The sequence below is a fragment of the Xenopus laevis genome, chromosome 8S (assembly GCF_017654675.1).
Source record: "Xenopus laevis strain J_2021 chromosome 8S, Xenopus_laevis_v10.1, whole genome shotgun sequence".
Lineage (NCBI taxonomy): Eukaryota > Metazoa > Chordata > Amphibia > Anura > Pipidae > Xenopus > Xenopus laevis.
In genome coordinates this window covers 98511987-98531105 of record NC_054386.1, presented here as the reverse complement: position 1 = coordinate 98531105, position 19119 = coordinate 98511987, and the positions used below count along the sequence as shown (strand labels likewise).

At 39.8% G+C, this 19119-nt stretch overlaps 1 protein-coding gene across 1 annotated transcript; it reads right to left on the bottom strand.

Annotated features, from left to right (window-relative positions):
* Nucleotides 1-983: 983 nt before the first annotated feature.
* Nucleotides 984-18084, bottom strand: fkbp9.S (FKBP prolyl isomerase 9 S homeolog). Its single transcript, NM_001086480.1, is given in 10 exon segments — nucleotides 984-1939; nucleotides 2981-3144; nucleotides 4646-4791; nucleotides 6853-7039; nucleotides 7226-7371; nucleotides 9497-9686; nucleotides 10795-10940; nucleotides 11846-12035; nucleotides 13363-13508; nucleotides 17565-18084. Coding segments are annotated over 10 exon segments (1755 nt in total). The 5' UTR covers nucleotides 17822-18084; the 3' UTR covers nucleotides 984-1756.
* Between the last annotated feature and the right edge of the window lie 1035 nt (nucleotides 18085-19119).

Below are 19119 nucleotides of genomic sequence, written 5' to 3'. Positions count from 1 at the left end.
TGGGAGTGCCCTCCACTAACTTATACAGGTATAGGATCCCTTATCCGGAAACCAAATATCCAGAAAGCTCCGAATTACGGAATGGCTGACTCCATTTTATCCAAATAATCCAAATTTTTAAAAATGATTTCCTTTTTAATAATTAAATGATAGTTTGTACTTGATCCCAACTAAGATATAATTAATCCTTATTGGAAGCAAAACCAGCCTATTGGGTTTATTTAATGTTTATATGATTTTCTAGTAGACTTAAGGCATGAAGACCCAAATTACGGAAAGATCTGTTATCCGAAAAAACCTCAGGTCCCGAGCATTCGGGATAACAGGTCCCATACCTGTATTTGTATATGTAATACACCAACCTAGATACTAGTCACAGTGTTCTGTTGGTTGACCTTCAACTTGGGAAAGTAAATACAGTTCAACACATTCAATGTTGTTCTAGCTCATTGATTTTCAATCTGTCAGTCTCCAAGGGGCACATTTACTAAGGGTCGAATAACCCTCGATATTCAATCCCTCAAAGTAAAATCGATACTCGAAGTCGAAGGGTTTACCGCAAATACTTCGATCGATCAATCAAAGGAAATATCGTTCGATCGAACGATTCCTTTGAATCGAACGATTCGAAGGATTTTAATCCATCGATCAAAGGATTTTCCTTCGATCAAAAAACCTTAGAAAAGTAATGGGGAAGGTCCCCATAGGCTAACATTGTACCTTGGTAGGTTTAAAGTGGCAAAGTTTTTTTTAAAGAGACAGTACTTCGACTATCGAATAGTCGAACGATTTTTAATAGAAGTCGAAGTCGTAGTCGAAGTAGCCTATTCGATGGTCGAAGTACCCAAAAAAAAACTTTTTTTACTTCGAATCCTTCACTTAAGCTTAGTAAATGTGCCCCCAAGTGTTTGGCACAAACATCTGTTAAATATTGGTACACAGACCTGCTCTAACATATTCATTACCCAAAATGACCAAGTCAATTAAAATAGCAATGTCCGACTTGTTTATTGAAATATGTACAGGTTAAAACAATCTGTATGTCATTTACTTTCCATTATCATCATCATCCTCCGTCTATGAAGTGCCAACACATTTATACTGCACAATAGAGATTGTCCATCATTCACCTCAGTCTCTGTACTAGAGGAGCTTACAATCTAAGATCCCTATCACGTTCTAAATAGACAATTTTATCAGTAATCAATTAACCTGCCTGTATGTTTTTTGAGTGTGAAAACCAACACAGACAAAGGGAATAAAATGCAGACTCCCAGATTGGAATTGAACTCAGGACCCCAACATTGCACTATAGATTTGCTAACCAATAAGCAGCTGTGCACTTTTGCAAAAGGTCATGTATTATCAGATAACAGCAGGAATGGTAGATACATTTATATATTAATGTTTGTTTTCTTTGGACGCCTTCTAAATTGGTTACACCCCCAAGGAACACTGTCTGTCTTTTTTTCCCCCAAATGTTAATCCAATTACTAACTGTTACTGAGACCATCAAGGAGAAGTAAAGGGTATTAGGATGGAGAAGCTCATATCAATTCTTTACTTTCTTTACCTTGGATACCTTCAGTCTATGGCAAATATATTGAATTAGCTCCTCCCCTGAGGAACATATTCTGACTTTTTTTTTTTCAAGTGTGAAAATTCATTAAAATCAATCCAATAAACAAGCACTGGTACACTAGATTCTCTTTCCCATAGTCCATTCACATCCTTTCAGATAATCCACTACAATTTATTACAGTTCATCGTGTATCTCTTTGTCTTCTTGTTCTTTCAATTTGAACTCCTCTTCTGTGATCTTGCCATCTTGATTTCGGTCTTGGTTAGTAAACATGTTCTCTATAATCTTGCTGGCATCAAACCCCGGTGCTAGTTTTCCTTTTCCAGCCGTAACCTGGACATGAATATATTCAGAGAACTGTGGAAAAGACACAAAGTGTGTTATCTGTTTTAGTTCATACCTGGAGCTATTTTGAATACCACACTGCTAAGTTCTAATCACAACAGATCCCAAAACAATTCCCAAATGACTTAATACAGGTCTACCATCAATTCTAAATGCCTAGAAGGCAACTGTAACTCAAAAATACACTATTGAGTCAGAGCAGCCTCTTTCTTTCTCCTGACAACTTCCTTGACTACTTGGTGGTCAGACAGGTGGGAAACTGACCAGCAGGTGGCGCTGTTGTAACAAAATTCATTCATATTAACAGTACATGTATCCCTTAATATCTTGGAAGGAAAAAAGAATAAATAATGAATGTAAATTACAAAAGTGTTAAGAATAACACTCTCATCAATTTTACATTCACTTGTTTTAAAGGTTTACTTATCCTTTAAGAAAAACACAGCAAGTCCAGTAGATTTGACCTCTTTCTACAGATGTCTCCCTAACCTCAGCTTCTACGTTCTGTAACTTTGATCAAGTGCAATGTAAATATACAAAATGTTACCATTATCTGAGAGATTGTGGCAAAAAAAAGGCTAAATCACGTATCTTCCTGAAGTTTTGTGGCATTATTTTTTTCTATAGCGTAGGGACCACATGAGTTATGGAAGAAAAAAAGAATGGTGATAATATGAGCAGGTTTACTGCCTTACTTTTAACACTGGTGCTCTAAGGGCAAAGACACACTATCATATTCGGGGAGATTAGTGAAAATCGACGGCGGGGTGGCACTCGGATCGATTCAGTTTCCAAAGTCGCCCGAAGTTGCCTCAAGAAGAAACTTCAGGCAACTTTGGAAAACAAAGCGCTTCGCGTGCCATCCTGTCGGAGATTTACATTCTAGCCGGCGGGAAGGCAGTTCGGAGAGATTAGTCACGCCGTGCGACTGATCTCCCCGAATCTGACCGTGTGTCCAAATTCAGCTGTATGCTGTCTTAGATGATCACCGGTGATCGTATCTCCTAGCGATAACATGAGAACAATGTAATTAAGGTGCATTTGGGCACCTACCTCATCCAAGATGATCTCCCCGTTTTTATCTTTGTCAATATCTTCAAAAAGGCTGGAAGATATCTCCCCATTCCAAATAAACATATACCCATCAGGAAGTCCAGGTATCAAGTCTAAAAGCTCAATGTCAAAGACCAAAACGGCACTCCCAGGCACTTCTCCCTCTGTCACCAAGAAAAATCAGAAGTATTAGTGGGAAGTATAAGCACATTATTATCAATGAACTGTAAACAGCTGGTCTAAATAGATTGATAGAGGATCCAAGTTCCTTTCAGGGCAAAGTAAAGAATGTAAATTTCAGCCAAGATGGAGCAACTACACTTCTTGAATATCTTGATGAAGACTCCAATGAGACACCTGTGGGCAAAATATTATTCTGCATTGTTGCATTTATAGAATCCCTCAAATATAGAGTTAAAGAAAACTATTTACTTATATCAAACACCCAGGTTGTGAAATGCAAGGGAGTCTAAATTAATGGGGCCAAAATTAGAGGATGGTCCCACTAGAGCAGTGATCCCCAACCAGTGGCTCCTGAGCAACATGTTACTCACCAATCCCTTGGCTGTTGCTCCCAGTGGCCTCAAAGCAGGAGTTTATACCGTATATACTCGAGTATAAGCCGTCCCGAGTATAAGCAGATGTACCTAATTTTACCTCCAAAAACTGGGAAAGCTTATTGACTCGAGTATAAGCCGAGTTTAAGCCTAGGGTAAGCTTCTGGTAAGTTTCAATCAAAAAATTGAGGGTTTCTGCTCCCATTGGAGGTGCTGGCGTCTCGTTTTTGGACGCCGACGACCATTCTTGGATGCCGGCGACTATTCTTGGAGACTATTCTTGGATGCCAGCGACTATTCTTGGAGACTATCCTTGGACGCCGGCGACCGTTTTTGCGCTTGACCCGAGTATAAGCCAAGGTAGAGTTTTTCAGCATATTTTGGGGGCTGAAAAACTCGGCTTATAGTATTTGAATTCTAGGCTTGGAGGCAAGTTTTAATTGTATAAAAACCGGGTGTACTGCCAAACAGAGACTCTGAGCCCAGCCTGAAGGACTTTTTCTGTCCTAGATATACCTGGAAGCCTATCCTGTTGGAACGTTGGGTAAACTGTCCTAAATATTCTTGGAATGATGGCTATGGCAAAGTTTTCCAAGCCGCGCCGAAGTGGAAGCCGAGTCAAAGTAGGAGAATAGCCAACGAAAGGTTTTTAAACACTGGGCACTCATTTTTTTTTAACTATAAGGGGGAACCCTGGCCACAAATGTTTTTTTAAAAACTTTTGTGAAAAGGGCCCTGGCCACTGATGTTTTTTTTTTTTTTAACTTGTAGGGGGCCCAGAAAATTGTCATACAGGGCCCTGCGAATTCTGATGGCGGCCCTAGTGACCACTGGAACACAACTGGGTGCTGGTGCCCACAGCATTGCCAGTAGGTTTCTTGGAACCGAGACTCCTCCTCCCATTCTTGTCTCACCGCTAGTGATCAAAAACACGGGAGTCTAAAATAAATGGTCCTGAATGAGACAATGGGCCAATGTTGTATAGTCTAGGTGACCCTTAGCAACCAGTACATAGCATTTACTGTTCTCCTGTTAGAAAGCAAAGAACTGATTGGTTGCTGACTTGGTCGAAACTTAAGTTTAATCCAGTTGCAGGTATTTTACTCACCCACTCCAGCCTCCCCGTAGCCCAGGTGTGGAGGAATAATAACGTTCCGTTTCTCTCCAATACACATGTCCTGCAGGCCGATATCCATCCCCATTACTACTTGGCCTGATCCCAGCACAATGTTATACGTTTTGCCATATTGATGCCTAAGGGGGAATAAAAAAATACTTATTCTTTAAATGAATAAACCCCTATTACACGTTATCTATTATCACAGACTTTTGAATTAGTTACAGCTACTCATGGTTGCCGCTGTAAGATGCTCCTACTCCCTGAGAGCTCAGTCTACTGCTGGACAAAGGTACCGGGAGTTGTAGCTTTATCATCATTTATCTTATTGATTGAAATCAGAAATGTACGAGGATACAATAGGTGTATGTTAAAGAACGCAAGTGACCATACTGCTATTATCATTTATATACAGGTATGGGATGCGTTATCCTGAAGCCAGTTATACAGAAAGCTCTGAATTACAGAAAGGCTGTCTCCCATAGACTCCATTATATCCAAATATTCCAAATTTTAAAAAATGATTTAATTTTTCTCCGTTATAATAAAACCATATCTTCTGCTGGATCCAAATTAAGATAAAATTAATCCTTATTGGAAGCGAAACCAGCCTATTGGGTTATTTAATGTTTATATGATTTTCTAATAGTCTAAGGGGTAGATTTACTAAGGGTCAAAGTGAATTCGAGGGAATTTTCTAAGTTAAAAAATTCGAAATTTGAAGTAATTTTTTTGAAACTTCGACCATCGAATAGGATACTACGACTTCGAATTTACTTCAACTTCGATTTGAAGTAAAAATCATTCGAATATTTGACCATTCAATAATCGAAGTTCTGTTTCTTTAAAAAGCTTCGACTTCATTACTTCGCCAAATTAAACCTGCGAAGTGCTATGTTAGCCTATGGGGACCTTCTACAACCATTTTCTAAGTCTTAAAGAATAAAAATCGTTCGTACGATCGCTGGAATCCTTCGAAACATTCGATTTTTATTCGACTGCAGGATTGCCAAATTTGCTGAAAAAACTTCTAATTCAATATTCGAATTCGAAGTTTTTTAATTCGATGGTCGAATTTCGAAGTTTATTGTACTTCGAAATTCGACCCTTGATAAATCTGCCCCTAATTGTATACAGAAAAATCCCTTATCCATAAAACCTCAAGTCCCAAGCATTCTGGATAACAGGTCCCAATATAAATATTGGGGCAACATATTCTGCAGCACAGTATTAATTAAAAGAATGTCAAGGATGGAAACTGAGTATACTGTTTCTGATTCTATGCACAATAGATCTTAAAGGATAAGTAAACTGTTAAATAAGTGAATGTAAAATTGATGAGAGTGCTGTTCTAAGCATTTTTGTCGTTTACATTCATTATTTATTATTTTTTAATTCCAAGATATTAAGGGATACATGTACTGTTAATATGAATGAATTTTGTTACAACAGCGCCACCTGCTGGTCAGTTTCCCACCAGTCTGACCACCAAGTAGTCAAGGAAGTTGTCAGGAGAAAGAAAGAGGCTGATGTTCTTCTGCTTAGGAAAGTTTTGAGAAAGGTTTCTAATTTTTTTCCTAAGCAGAAGAACATCAGAGCAGCCGCTTTCTCTCTCCTGACAACTTCCTTGTCTACTTGGTGGTCAGACTGGTGGGAAACTGACCAGCAGGTGGCGCTGTTGTAACAAAATTCATTCATATTAACAGCACATGTATCCCTTAATATCTTGGAATGAAAAAATAATAAATAATGAATGCACACTACAAAAGTTCTTAGAAAAGCACTCTCATCAATTTTACATTCACTTATTATTTTTTTATAAGGTTTACTTATCCTTTAACAAAAAAGAAAACTGCACATTGCTATCTATTAGACTACATTATACTAAAAGCTAAATCTAAAGGGGAACTTCAAACAACAGGTGCAGTCTGGCCAGATAATGGGGCTGATATGGACTTGATTTTTAATATACGGTTGGTCATGCCCATTTAAGGCATCTTTAAATGACTCATTTGCACCATGACCTGGTACCTGCTGGTCACCATAAAACTGAAATAGTCAAAGTGGCATCATCAGGAGTAAAACTAGCTCATATTGAAATCCATGACCCACTGACCTGCCTTCATCATCATCATATACTGTAAATACAGGCTGGGCGCCATAATTAGTTTAGGGTCAGCCAATACATGGGTACTTACGTTGAATCCAGCACAGTGCCGTCCATGAGAGTGGCATTATAGTGGTACTTTAGGTAGTCTCCCTTCTTGCTCAGTATGGAGCAGTTGTTGGGTTTAAACAGGGGGACGATGCTGACAGTGTCCTGAGGATTGTGGAAGTCAATGACGTGGATATCAAACACCAACACGGCTGACCCAGGGATTTTCCCTACAAATAGATGTAGAAATAAAATGAATTGTTTTATTAAAGGGGAACTCCACCCAAAAAGTCTTATAATTCTAAATATTTTCCCAACATACATTCATTGTACATCTTCACTGGGTTTTATAAGTTATAAATAGATAAAGATACATCATCGATGCCCCATATCTGAGCCCATGCCTTTGAACCTACCTCTCCCTTCTTCACCATAACCGAGATGTGGTGGAATAATCACCGTCTTCTTTTCTCCGGTGCAAAGGCCAAGTAAGCCTTCATCCATGCCGGCGATCACATACCCCTTTCCGATGTAGGTATCATACGTGCGCTTGCGGGAATAGCTGATATGAGCAAGAATAGATTCAGTTGTCAGACTTCCTACAGACAAGCACCTTAAAGAGGCAGATTATGGTATCCATACCAGCTTGTTAGTTGACAGCAGCAGAAATTGCTCCATTGTCCCCAAACCCAACATGAAAAATCTCATGTTTTTTTTATAGATGCTCTTAGATGCTCATTTTATTTGGTCAGATAAGTAAACCAATAAAATAAGTGAATATAAAACTGATGAGAGTGAAATTTTGCAATTTACATTCATTATTTATTTTGTTTTCATTCCAAGATATTAAGGGATACATGTACTGTTAATATAAATGAATTTTGTTACAACAGCGCCACCTGCTGGTCAGTTTCCCACCAGTCTGACCAGCAAGTAGTCAAGGAAGTTGTCAGGAGAAAGAAAGAGGCTGCTCCGATGTTCTTCTGCTTAGGAAAGATTTGAGAAAGGTTTATGATTTTATTCCTAAGCAGAAGAACATCAGAGCAGCCTCTTTCTCTCTCCTGACAACTTCCTTGACTACTTGGTGGTCAGACTGGTGGGAAACTGACCAGCAGGTGGCGCTGTTGTAACAAAATTCATTCATATTAACAGTACATGTATCCCTTAATATCTTGGAATGAAAAAAGAATAAATAATTAATGCAAATTACAAAAGTGCTTAGAATAGAACTCACATCAATTTTACATTCACTTATTTGAAAGGTTTACTTATCCTTTAAGCAATGCAAATGACATTAATTAAAGTTAATAACACAGCTGGACTGGCCGGCCAGAGAAACAGAGGATCTCCTGGAGGGCTCAAGTCCTAGTGGGCTCTAGCCAAGGACTGTTCTCATGAGACCTTTGCCTGGGTGTATAAGACACCTATTAAATTTAGTACTGTCTATATGTAATTGCTGTGAGAGTTGACCCTCAATGTCATATTCCTTGGTGGTCTCAAGGAAGCCCAGTCCGAAAGTGGTCAATAATAAAACGAAAGTGACTTACAGAATCACTTTGACTTATGTAATTTGTCTAATAGATGGCGCTGCATATTGGGTGCAGAATTGTTTGTGACCACGCCCATATTTGTAGCCACACCCCCTAATTTCCATGTTCATTGTACAAAATTTGGCAGGTTATGAAAGTTTGAACATAATTCAGTGTTTTTCTTTCCAGTTATTACAGTTTTGCTAATGAAGGTGAATTGCCCTTTAAGGTGTGAGTCTAACTTCTCCCAAGGGACCTGTTATCTAATATTGTTACAATGACTTATTTGCTTACGTCAAAATTGTTACAAAAGTATCCGATCTGCAACTGTGGCTGTTCTGGGCTCTCTGTCAAAAGCCAATTCATTTAGAAACTTTGTTTCTTTTTCTGGCTGTTCAGTGCAGAGAAAATTTGGACTTTCCAGTACAAACGAGGGACTGGGGGTTGAGCTGTCAAAAGAGGGACTGTCCCTCTAAAAACAGGACAGTTGGGAGGTATGGAATAATTTCCCCCTATTTTAAAATGTAAGGATATTATAAGTCATCAAGGCCATGACCACAGAAAGGCATGAGGCCAAAGGCCAAGTGCTTTTATACAGGTACCTTCTAATATCCTCATATTTTCCAACAAGGGGCACTTTATTTATTATAATACACACGTTTTATTGAGTCATGTGACAAAAATGACATCACTAAGCTCTGTTTATAACTGATGACATCACTAAGAGCCCTTTATAAAGATATCATTTACAGGATATTCATGGCCTTTGTATGTGTATATAGTGAATAAAGTACCCCCTCTTGTATAATATAAGGATATTATAAGTTACCGAGGAGTTTCATGACCATATAAAAACAAGAGGTCGAAGGCCGAGTTCAGTGAGTCCTGTGACAGCAATGACATCACTACTCACCGTTTATAACTGATGACATCACTAGTCAACATTTATAAGGATATTATTTACAAGATATTCATGGCCTTTGTGTATTATAAGGATATTATTAGTCACTGAGGAATTATATAACTATGTAAATGTTTGCTGTGAGTAGTGACACCCCTCCCTGGGAGGCTATAAATTATATCTTGCATATAAAGGTCCTTAGTGTCATTCTGGCACCAGACAATTACAGCCGTGGTACCTATAGAATAGCCGTATACCTGGAGTCAAAGAAGGTGCCGTCCAACAGGGATCCATTGTAGTGATATCTGATGAAGTCCCCAACTTGAGTTCTCCTCTCACAGTCTGTGGGCACATAGTGAGTCTCCACGCTGATGCCATCTTTGGGGTTGTGCAAATCTAATAAGACCACGTCAAATAGCAAGGAGGCCTGGGAAGGGATATCCTTACCTACAGAAGGGATCATTTATTAGCAGAAGTCCCTATAAAGTACCTGGTGCTGTGAAATCTTAAAGGATAAGTCAACTTTTAGAGGATAAGTAAACCTTAAAAAAAAGTGAAAGTAAAATTGACGAGAGTGCTATTCTAAGCACTTTTGTAATTTACATTCATTTTTTTTTAATTCCAAGATATCAAAGGATTCATGAACTGTTAATATTAAAGGGGAAGTAAAGTCTGAAATAGAATAAGGCTAGAGATGCCGTATGTTGTATACTAAACATAAACATGAACTTACTGCACCACAAGCCTAATCAAACAAATGATTTATGCTTTCAAAGTTGGCCACAGGGGGTCACCATCTTGTAACTTTGTTATACATCTTTGCAAGACCAAGACTGTGCACATGCTCAGTGTGGTCTCGGCTGCTTAGGGATCGTCATAAATGATCAAAACAGCACAAGTCAAATAATATCTGCCAGAAGCCGATACAGCAAGACTGATTAATAATCAGAATATACAGACTGCACTGGGTCCTGTGTTGTCATGTAATCTAATGTGGATTTATAGTTTTTGTATTGTTTAATACAAACTTTCTCCAACTCTGCAGAACCAGTGGCTGCAGCAAAATAATCCTCCAAATAGAATCCCAGTTTATCTGTTTAAATCTGGCTCCATGATCTTTGTCCCTGCAGCTGGAGTTGGAAACAGTAAAGGGGATGTAAAGGCAAAAAAAAAAATCAAAAACAAATCTCTACACAGTCGCCGACTGCTCTACAGGGAAACAAACAAAGCTGCTTGAGTTCTACACGGCTGGGAAGTAAGGCGGGGGCTCCCCCTGCTGTACATAAGTATGATTGTTTCCCTGCAGAGCAGTTAGGGACCGTCTGACAATTCCTATCCACAGCAGTAACTGAAGGGAGAATTTCACTACATACAGTCAGGTTTCTTATAAAAACAGTACACATTTTTTAATTAAAGTATATTGGAGATAGAAAGTAAAAATGGGATTTTATTTTTTTGCCTTTACATGCCCTTTAAGAATAATATATCAGTGACCCTCCGTGTTCTCATTACTGCAGTGCAATGTTAAAATACAAAAACCCTTCGGAGACATTACCATCACCATCTTGACCATATCCAAGAAACGGCGGAACTGTGATCAGTCGCTTTTCCCCAACGCACATTCCCAAGAGACCGGTATCCATGCCAGGGATGAGCCAGCCGATTCCCACGTACGTGTCGTAGGTTCGCATTCGATTGTGACTTTAAAGGAAAAACAAGAAGGATTGATTTAATTTACATGACAAGCAGACCTTCAACATATCCTCCCCTACAACATTTAAAGGGGATGTTTACCTTTGAATTAACTTTTAGTATTATGTAGAGAGGGATATTCTGAGACAATTTGCAATTTGTTTTCTGTTTTTATTATTAGTGGTTTTTGAGTTATTTAGCTTTTTATTCAGCAGCTCTCCAGTTTGCAATTTCAGCAATCTGGTTGCTATGGCCCAAATTTCCCTAGCAACCATGCATTGATATTGATGATAAGAAACTGGAATATGAATAGGAGAGGCCCGAGTACAAAGATGAGTAATAAAAATTAACAGTAACAATAGCTTTGTAGACTTACAGAGCATTTGTTTTTAGATGGGGTCAGTGACCCCAAATTGAAAGCTGGAAAGAGTGAGAAGAAAAAATAACTCAAAAAATATAAAATATAAATAATGAAGACCAATTGCAAACTTGCTAGGAATTGGACATTCTATAACATGCTAAACGTTAACTTAAAGGCGAACCACCCCTTTAAAGGATAAGTAAACCTTTAAAACAAGTAATGTAAAATTGATGAGAATGCTACTCTAAGCACTTTTGTCATATACATTCATTATTTATTCTTTTTTCATTCCAAGATATTAAGGGATACATGTACTGTTAATATGAATGAATTTTGTTACAACAGCGCCACCTGCTGGTCAGTTTCCCACCAGTCTGACCACCAAGTAGTCAAGAAAGAAAGAGGCTGCTCTGATGTTCTTCTGCTTAGGAAAATAATTAGAAACCTCTCTCAAATATAGTGGCCTAATACTAGCAGGGAACCTTCTACCATTGTCTACCCCCCTTCTCTACCTACAAACTATTTCTCCACTGAACCAGATACAAGTGAATACCTGGAGTCAAACAAGGTGCCGTCCATCAGGCTCCCATTGTAATGGTAACGGATGAAGTCGGACACTTCGACTTTACGAGAGCAGTTGTCTGGTTTATAATATGTCTCCACCTGAACCGTGTCTGTGGGATTCCAGATATCCAGCAACAGGACATCGAAATGCAGAATGGCGTCTGGGGGGATCACGTTCGCTTGGAGGAGAAAAAAAATCATATTTGATTCATATTAGTACTAGAGATGCCCTTAATCCACAACTCCGTTTGGGATTCGGCCAGGATTCAGCCTTTTTCAGCAGGATTCAGCCGAATCCTTGTGCCTGGCCGAACCAAATCTGAATCCTCATTTACATATGTAAATAGTGGGCAGATAGGGAAATCACATGACTTTTCGTCACAAAAGAAGAATTTTTTCTACTTTTTTCTATCCTGCCCCTAATTTGCATATACAAATTAGGATTCCGATTCGGTTCGGTATTCGGCTGAATCTTTCACGAATGATCCTGGGATTCGCCCGAATCCCAAATAGTGCATTCGGTGCATCCCTAGTTAGCACCCACTGTTGAAATACAGTATATGAGGATATTAGAAGTCACCATGACCTTTTTATATTATACAAAAAAATATTATATTTCCTCCTATGGAACCTCAAGCTGTGACATTTTGGATTTCTGTTGGTTATGGCTTCTACTTGGAAATCTATATTTTTGTGTTGGATTAGGGAGAAGCCCCCAACTCTGAAAGATGTACTTTTGTATTTATATAATTTATGTATTCAAGAAGTTATTCGATTCAGAGTCGATGATTTGGATTTTATTTTTGCCTTTACATCCCCTTTACTGTTTCCAACTCCAGCTGCAGGGACAAAGATCATGGAGCCAGATTTAAACAGATAAACTGGGATTCTATTAGGAGGATTATTTTGCTGCAGCCACTGGTTCTGCAGAGTTGGAGAAAGTTTGTATTAAACAATACAAAAACTATAAAATCCACATTAGATTACATGACAACACAGGACCCAGTGCAGTCTGTATATTCTGATTATTAATCAGTCTTGCTGTATCGGCTTCTGGCAGATATTATTTGACTTGTGCTGTTTTGATCATTTATGACGATCCCTAAGCAGCCCAGACCACACTGAGCATGTGCACAGTCTTGGTCTTGCAAAGATGTTTAACAAAATTACAAGATAATTACAAGACCCCCTGTGGCCAACTTTGAAAGCATAAATCATTTGTTTGATTAGGCTTGTGGCGCAGTAAGTTTATGTTTATGTTTAGTATACAAAATACAGAATTTCTGGCCTTATTCTATTTTAGACTTTACTTCTCCAAAGCCCATGGAAAGGTGCATATGGCAGCCTTGTGTGGGCTTCTGCATTGGGGAAACACCACACTCATTTTTCATTGGCTGGGGGGTGAGAGATGTAGATGAGTCTCAATATAGTTTTGTGACTAATACTGCATCTGGCACCCAAACTACCCATGATGTGTAATAGTATTAAAACAAGTGAACTACTTACCTACTCCCTTGCTCCCATAGGCAAGACTGGATGGGATCTTTACAAATCGTCTTTCATTGACACACATCCCCAGCAGGGCTTTGTCCATCCCGGCTATAATTTGGCCCTTACCCACAAATACATTATATGTGGAGCCCCGGTCGTAACTGCAAGACATACACAGATACACAGTAAATATAAGTCTGGCACATTACTTTCTGCATAGATAATAAATGAAATTGATACTGTTAAAGGAGAAGGAAAGCTACCAAGGCAATTTCTTGCCAAGCTAGAGCACTACTTTTGTATTCTTTGGAATATTTTTCCATACCTGATTAAACAGCTCTAGATACTGTTTCTGTTTGTTTAGGATAGCAGCTGCCATATTAGCTTGCTGTGACATCACTTCCTGTCCGAGTCCCTGCATGATCATAGCTCTGAGCTCAGATTACAGCAGGGAGGGTAAGAGAGAGGAGGCAAAGGGGAGGGGTGAGGGAGGGAGGAAGAAAAGAGAGGGGGAGAGGAGCAAACTGAGCATGCTCAAGCCCTAGCCCTGGAGGTTTAAGCTAAAAACAGGAAGTCTGATACAGAAGTCCATGAGTACACAATAGAAGGAAAGAAATGTGCTGTTTATTTTGACAGAGGACTCAGAGCAGCATTACTTTGAGGGTTTACTGGTGTATTTATATAGACCTTTCTGATAAGCTTAGTTAGTTTTAACCTTTCCTTCTCCTTTTAGCTTGAAAAACACAGGGAGGGAGTCTCATATGGCAAGGAAAACTTTTGACATCTAAGGGATGAGGCCAACCAGGTTGATCCAATCATTCACTTTCAGAGCCAGCAATCAGATCATATAGAGCCGGCCCAGAGCACCCATGTGGACCTGGATCACATAATGATGATCACTCAGTGTCAAGAGCCTGTGTATGGCTATGGTCAGCCTATAAATATTGTTTTCCTTTAATGAAGTTGACAGGAAGTATAGAAAGGGAGAGCATTTGCAACTCTATAATGCACCAAGGACCCCAAACAGCTCCTATTAGTGACCTGGTGTTCCCTGCTGCTGGTCAAACTACTCCTCTATCCACATTGAGTAAGCAGCTCTGTGGTACACTGACCTAGCATAAGTGAAGTTATTGATCATTTAGCTTACATCGTTCCATTCAGGGGATCAGAGGAATCCCTTCTTCTGAGCAGTATCTCAAGGGGCTTCAGCTAGGAGACAACCCTTAGGAGCTCTTGTTTTGTATTGAAGCATTTCGTTCTTGTCTTTCCTTGAGTGCTGAATGCATCAGTCTTGGGGTATATTTGGGTAGCAGTTAGGTGGGTTTCCATGATACACTAACAGTACTATTACTTGTGAGCCATCTTGGACTCAATACAATGTAGGCATCCTCCAAGGTTTTTTACTTCTGCCTCAAGTCACTTTAATGTCTAAACTGAAACTTGGTAATAGTTGTACAAGTCAATACTCTGTAAGAGTCAAATGCACTTCACTGTATGAAGAAGAGGAGACCTCAGTGGATTCTGTGTCTTTGTTTGTGAGCTGCAGAAGTTTGAGGGGATGATTTTTTTTTTTTCCTGAACCTTCCCATGTTATGAAATGTCAGTTTGTTCTGCATGGGAAAAGGTCAGCTGTTGTTACAGAGTTGTGAGCTACACTCTGGGGAGCTACAGTAAAATATGCCTCACTCTACTGATGCTAAGCCCTCCCATCACTGCTTATACATTTTATTCTAGTTCTTCTGTTAAAAGATTTATTTGTGGAGACAATGTTTTGTCCAAGATTGATAGATAGATAATAGATAGATAGATAGATAGATAGATAGATAGATAGATAGATAGATAATAGATAGATAGATAGATAGATAGATAGATAGATAGATAGATAGATAGATAGATAGATAATAGATAGATAGATAGATAGATAGATAGATAGATAGATAGATAGATAGATAGAGAGATAGATAATAGATAGATGGATAGATAGATAGATAGAAGAAAGAAAGAAAGAAAGAAAGAAAGAAAGAAAGAAAGAAAGAAAGAAAGAAAGAAAGAAAGAAAGAAAGAAAGAAAGAAAGAAAGAAACATAGATATGGCACTATATTGATAGATAGATAGATAGATAGATAGATAGATAGATAGATAGATAGATAGATAGATAGATGCAGGGGCGGATTAATGCCTAGGCTACCCTAGGCTATAGCTATAGGGGCCCATTGGTGGTATGGGCCCATGGGTTTTTTACCTATGATGATTGATAGATGATTGATAGATAGATGATAGATAGAGATAGATAGATAAATAGACAGATAGATATATAGATGCAGGGGCGGATTAATGCCTAGGCTACCCTAGGCTATAGCCTAGGGGCCCATTGGTGGTAGGGGCCCATGGGTATTTTACTAAATAATTTTTTTTAAATTGTAAAAATTCACCGGGTCCGGGTCAAGGTCGATGTAATGTTTATAGCCTGCAGACAGTAAAATAATTTTTGTAGCCTGCGGACAGTGAAATAATTTCTGCAGACAGTTAATTACATGGCGGGTGGTGTTTTTCTTTAAAAAAAAGTGGCGCATACTGCGACGATATAAAGCCCTGCCCTAGAAGGGGGCCCTGTGGAAAGTGTAGCCTAGGGGCCTCACATGTCCTTAATCTGCCACAAGATAGATAGAGAGAGAGAGAGAGAGAGAGAGAGAGAGAGAGAGATAGATGATAGATAGATAGATGATAGATAATAGATAGATGGATGGATGGATGGATGGATGGATAGATGATAGATAGATAAATAGATAGATAGATAGATAGATAGATAGATAGATGGATAGATGATAGATAGATAGATAGATGATAGATAGATAGATGATAGATAGATAGATGATAGATAGATAGATGGATGGATGGATGGATGTATGGATAGATGATAGATAGATAAATAGATAGATAGATAGATAAAAGTCCAGAGCCATGAATAGCTAACTCGGGGCTCCCCATGAAAGCAAGGAATCCTAATTGAGACTGGACTCACTTTGTCCCAAAAAATTCACAAAACAAATTGAAGTCAATGGGCTATGAAGTGGCCTTCTTGCATACAGACTGTAGTTTTCTTATAAACAGCAGACTAAGCTTGGATGCTTCTGCTTACAGTTTAAATACCTTAAGTGTGAGGCCCTCCTGCCCACATCCTATGTACCCTCTGCTGGTACACTCTTCATATACTGTATATAATGTAGCCAGAGCACTAGCTGAGTTTGTATTTTTTGCCCATGTCTATGTGGGTTTCCTCCAGGTTTCCATCCCAATAAAACTGACCAAAGCATGTTTCATAGGGACTTTATATTGAAAGCTCTGCTGGGGTATGAATGACTCGAAGTGATAAAGATATAAAGTGAACCTGTGAATCGACAACTGTCTTCTAAACACAACAATATAAAGTATTAAGTGTTTAGTATTGGACACGTGGAATTAGAAATAGATATATGATACATGAATAGAGCAGTCGGCCGCCTAATTAATCTCCTGTGTTCTTGGGAGAGTCAAAAATCGGGCCTTCAAATCTGAACAGTGACTGCATGTGAATGTGAAAGGCAGAAAAGGTGGAGACGTGGACAAGTCTCTAGTCTGGATCATGTTACAGCAGCTTGCTCTCAGTGGAGGATGCCGCAACTCTGGTGCTACTATCAGACTTCAGTCAGAGCAGGGCTTCTATTTACTATTTCAGACCTAGGCATAAAGTCAAGAGCAGGGTCTTTGGGAAACTCAACAGAAGAAGAAGTAATGTGATGCAATTCAACCACGTTAAATTAATAATCCAGTGTGTGATTCCATTGGATAATTGTTTTTCTCAGCCGAGTGAATGAATGGGGATAGCCATGGGTTCCCCTAAGCTTCATAGTTACTATTGAACCTGCTCAGATTCACTCTAGTATTTCTCTGCACCTGGATAATGATACGATAGAAATAACCATAGATCCATGGCCCTGTATAGCTTAGTCTCTGTATGCAGAGAGTTTTCCCCAATGTTTTCAATGGTGTAAGCCAGATGAATGGGGTGCCATTTATCAGTTGTTGTAGAGATCTTGCACGGTGGAGATGTTAACTTAAATCTGCAGTTAGGTATCAGTCACAAACCCAGGTACCCACTGTCATGCCACCTGCTAAAGAATTTTAAGAAACCAAGGCCCTTATGCAAGAATTGGGTTCAGTGCTCCTATTATCCTTACCTGGAGTCAAACTTAGTCCCATTGGGGAAGGTTCCGTGGTAGTGGTACCTCACAAAGTCTCCCTCTGTGACATGTCGCTGGCAGGTATCCGGCACCGAGCGCTTCTCTATCTGCAGTTGGTCGTCAGGCACCGGTGGGGCATCATTGCAAGTGACGAAGCTCACAAGGAAAATGGCCTGAAGGGCCAGAACTGGCCAGCGGCTTCCCAGAACGGAACTGGCGAAGGTTGATGGACTCGCTCTCTTTTTAAAAGCCATGGCACAACAGCAGGGGCAACGGCAAGGGGTGTAGGCAACGGGCTCAGCAGGACGGGATTCAATTTAGAGCCCTTGATGTGAGTGTGGGGGGAAATTAAAAACAGAGCAGGGGGATATTTTAGAGGCACTGGCTCTGCTGCTGCTTTTATCTATCTAATCTATTGTGCTCAGTGCCAGGCAATACCCAGTCCTAGCAGCGCTTGTGCCCACAGTAGTAATGGAGGCTGCTGACTTCCTTGCCTTGTGCCGATATTAACCCAAGCTCTTGCTGAAGTGCAGCCGTGGACATCCCAGGGATCCTGCAAAGTTCCACTTCATCCACAGCCTGAATCCCCCCCCTGCCTAAATCCCACCCGCCCTGCTAGGGGGAGTGTCCTTGCTTCTCTCCACAGCAATTGAATTAGGAATGTAAACGTGGAAATAACTCAGCCCTAATCTCCATTATGGCCAGGAGGCAGCTGTAAAAAAGGAGGGGAGGAGAGTTAAATGGGGTGGTCTTGCACCCCCCTCCCACTGACTGAGTGTAACATTCCAGCAGGAACAAGTAGGGCTCTTGTTATACATTGTTACAGATGTGACCGTCGGAAAATTCAGAACAGGCTAAGATGGCGGAAAGCACCAGGAACTTTTAGAAAGCTACCGGCACTGTGCCAAGCTCCTCATGATGGATCCGACATTGAAATGCTCATCGGCTCGTCAGTGGCACCGGGCCCAGAGCTCGGCAACCAGAACAGATCATCCCTCCTTCTTTTCACTTTAAGATTTGGAATCTGGGAAATTCATCAAGCGACCAGCCTCCACTTTTCTCATTTGGGGACATTAAAGGGGACGTAACCCCTCCCCCAAAATTTAATTTTAAAAATAAATGTCATTCTAAGCAACTTTCCAATATACATTCATTACAAATCAGCAGTGGTCTATCAGTTATTTGTAAATGTAGTTGAGATATGTCTCTGCCCCCTTCTGCATCCCTGGTTCTGACTTTTGAAACAATGTAGTAGACACACCTACAACATTTAGGGCATTGGCACACGGGAAGATTTGTCGGTCGTGATTTTTTTAGAAGCAGCTGTGGGCGACAGATCTCCCGAAAATGCCCCTGCGTTGCCGGGAATAGTTATCGCTTGCGGTATGTCCAACTGATCACTAAATCGCCCAAAGTTTCCTCTGGAGGCATCTTCAGGCCATTTAGCAATCAGTTGGGCATACCACCAGCAAATTCAATTATCGGCAATGGAAAGGCATTTTCGGGAGATTTGTCGCTCGCAGTCGCGTCTATAAAAACCGCAGGCAACAAA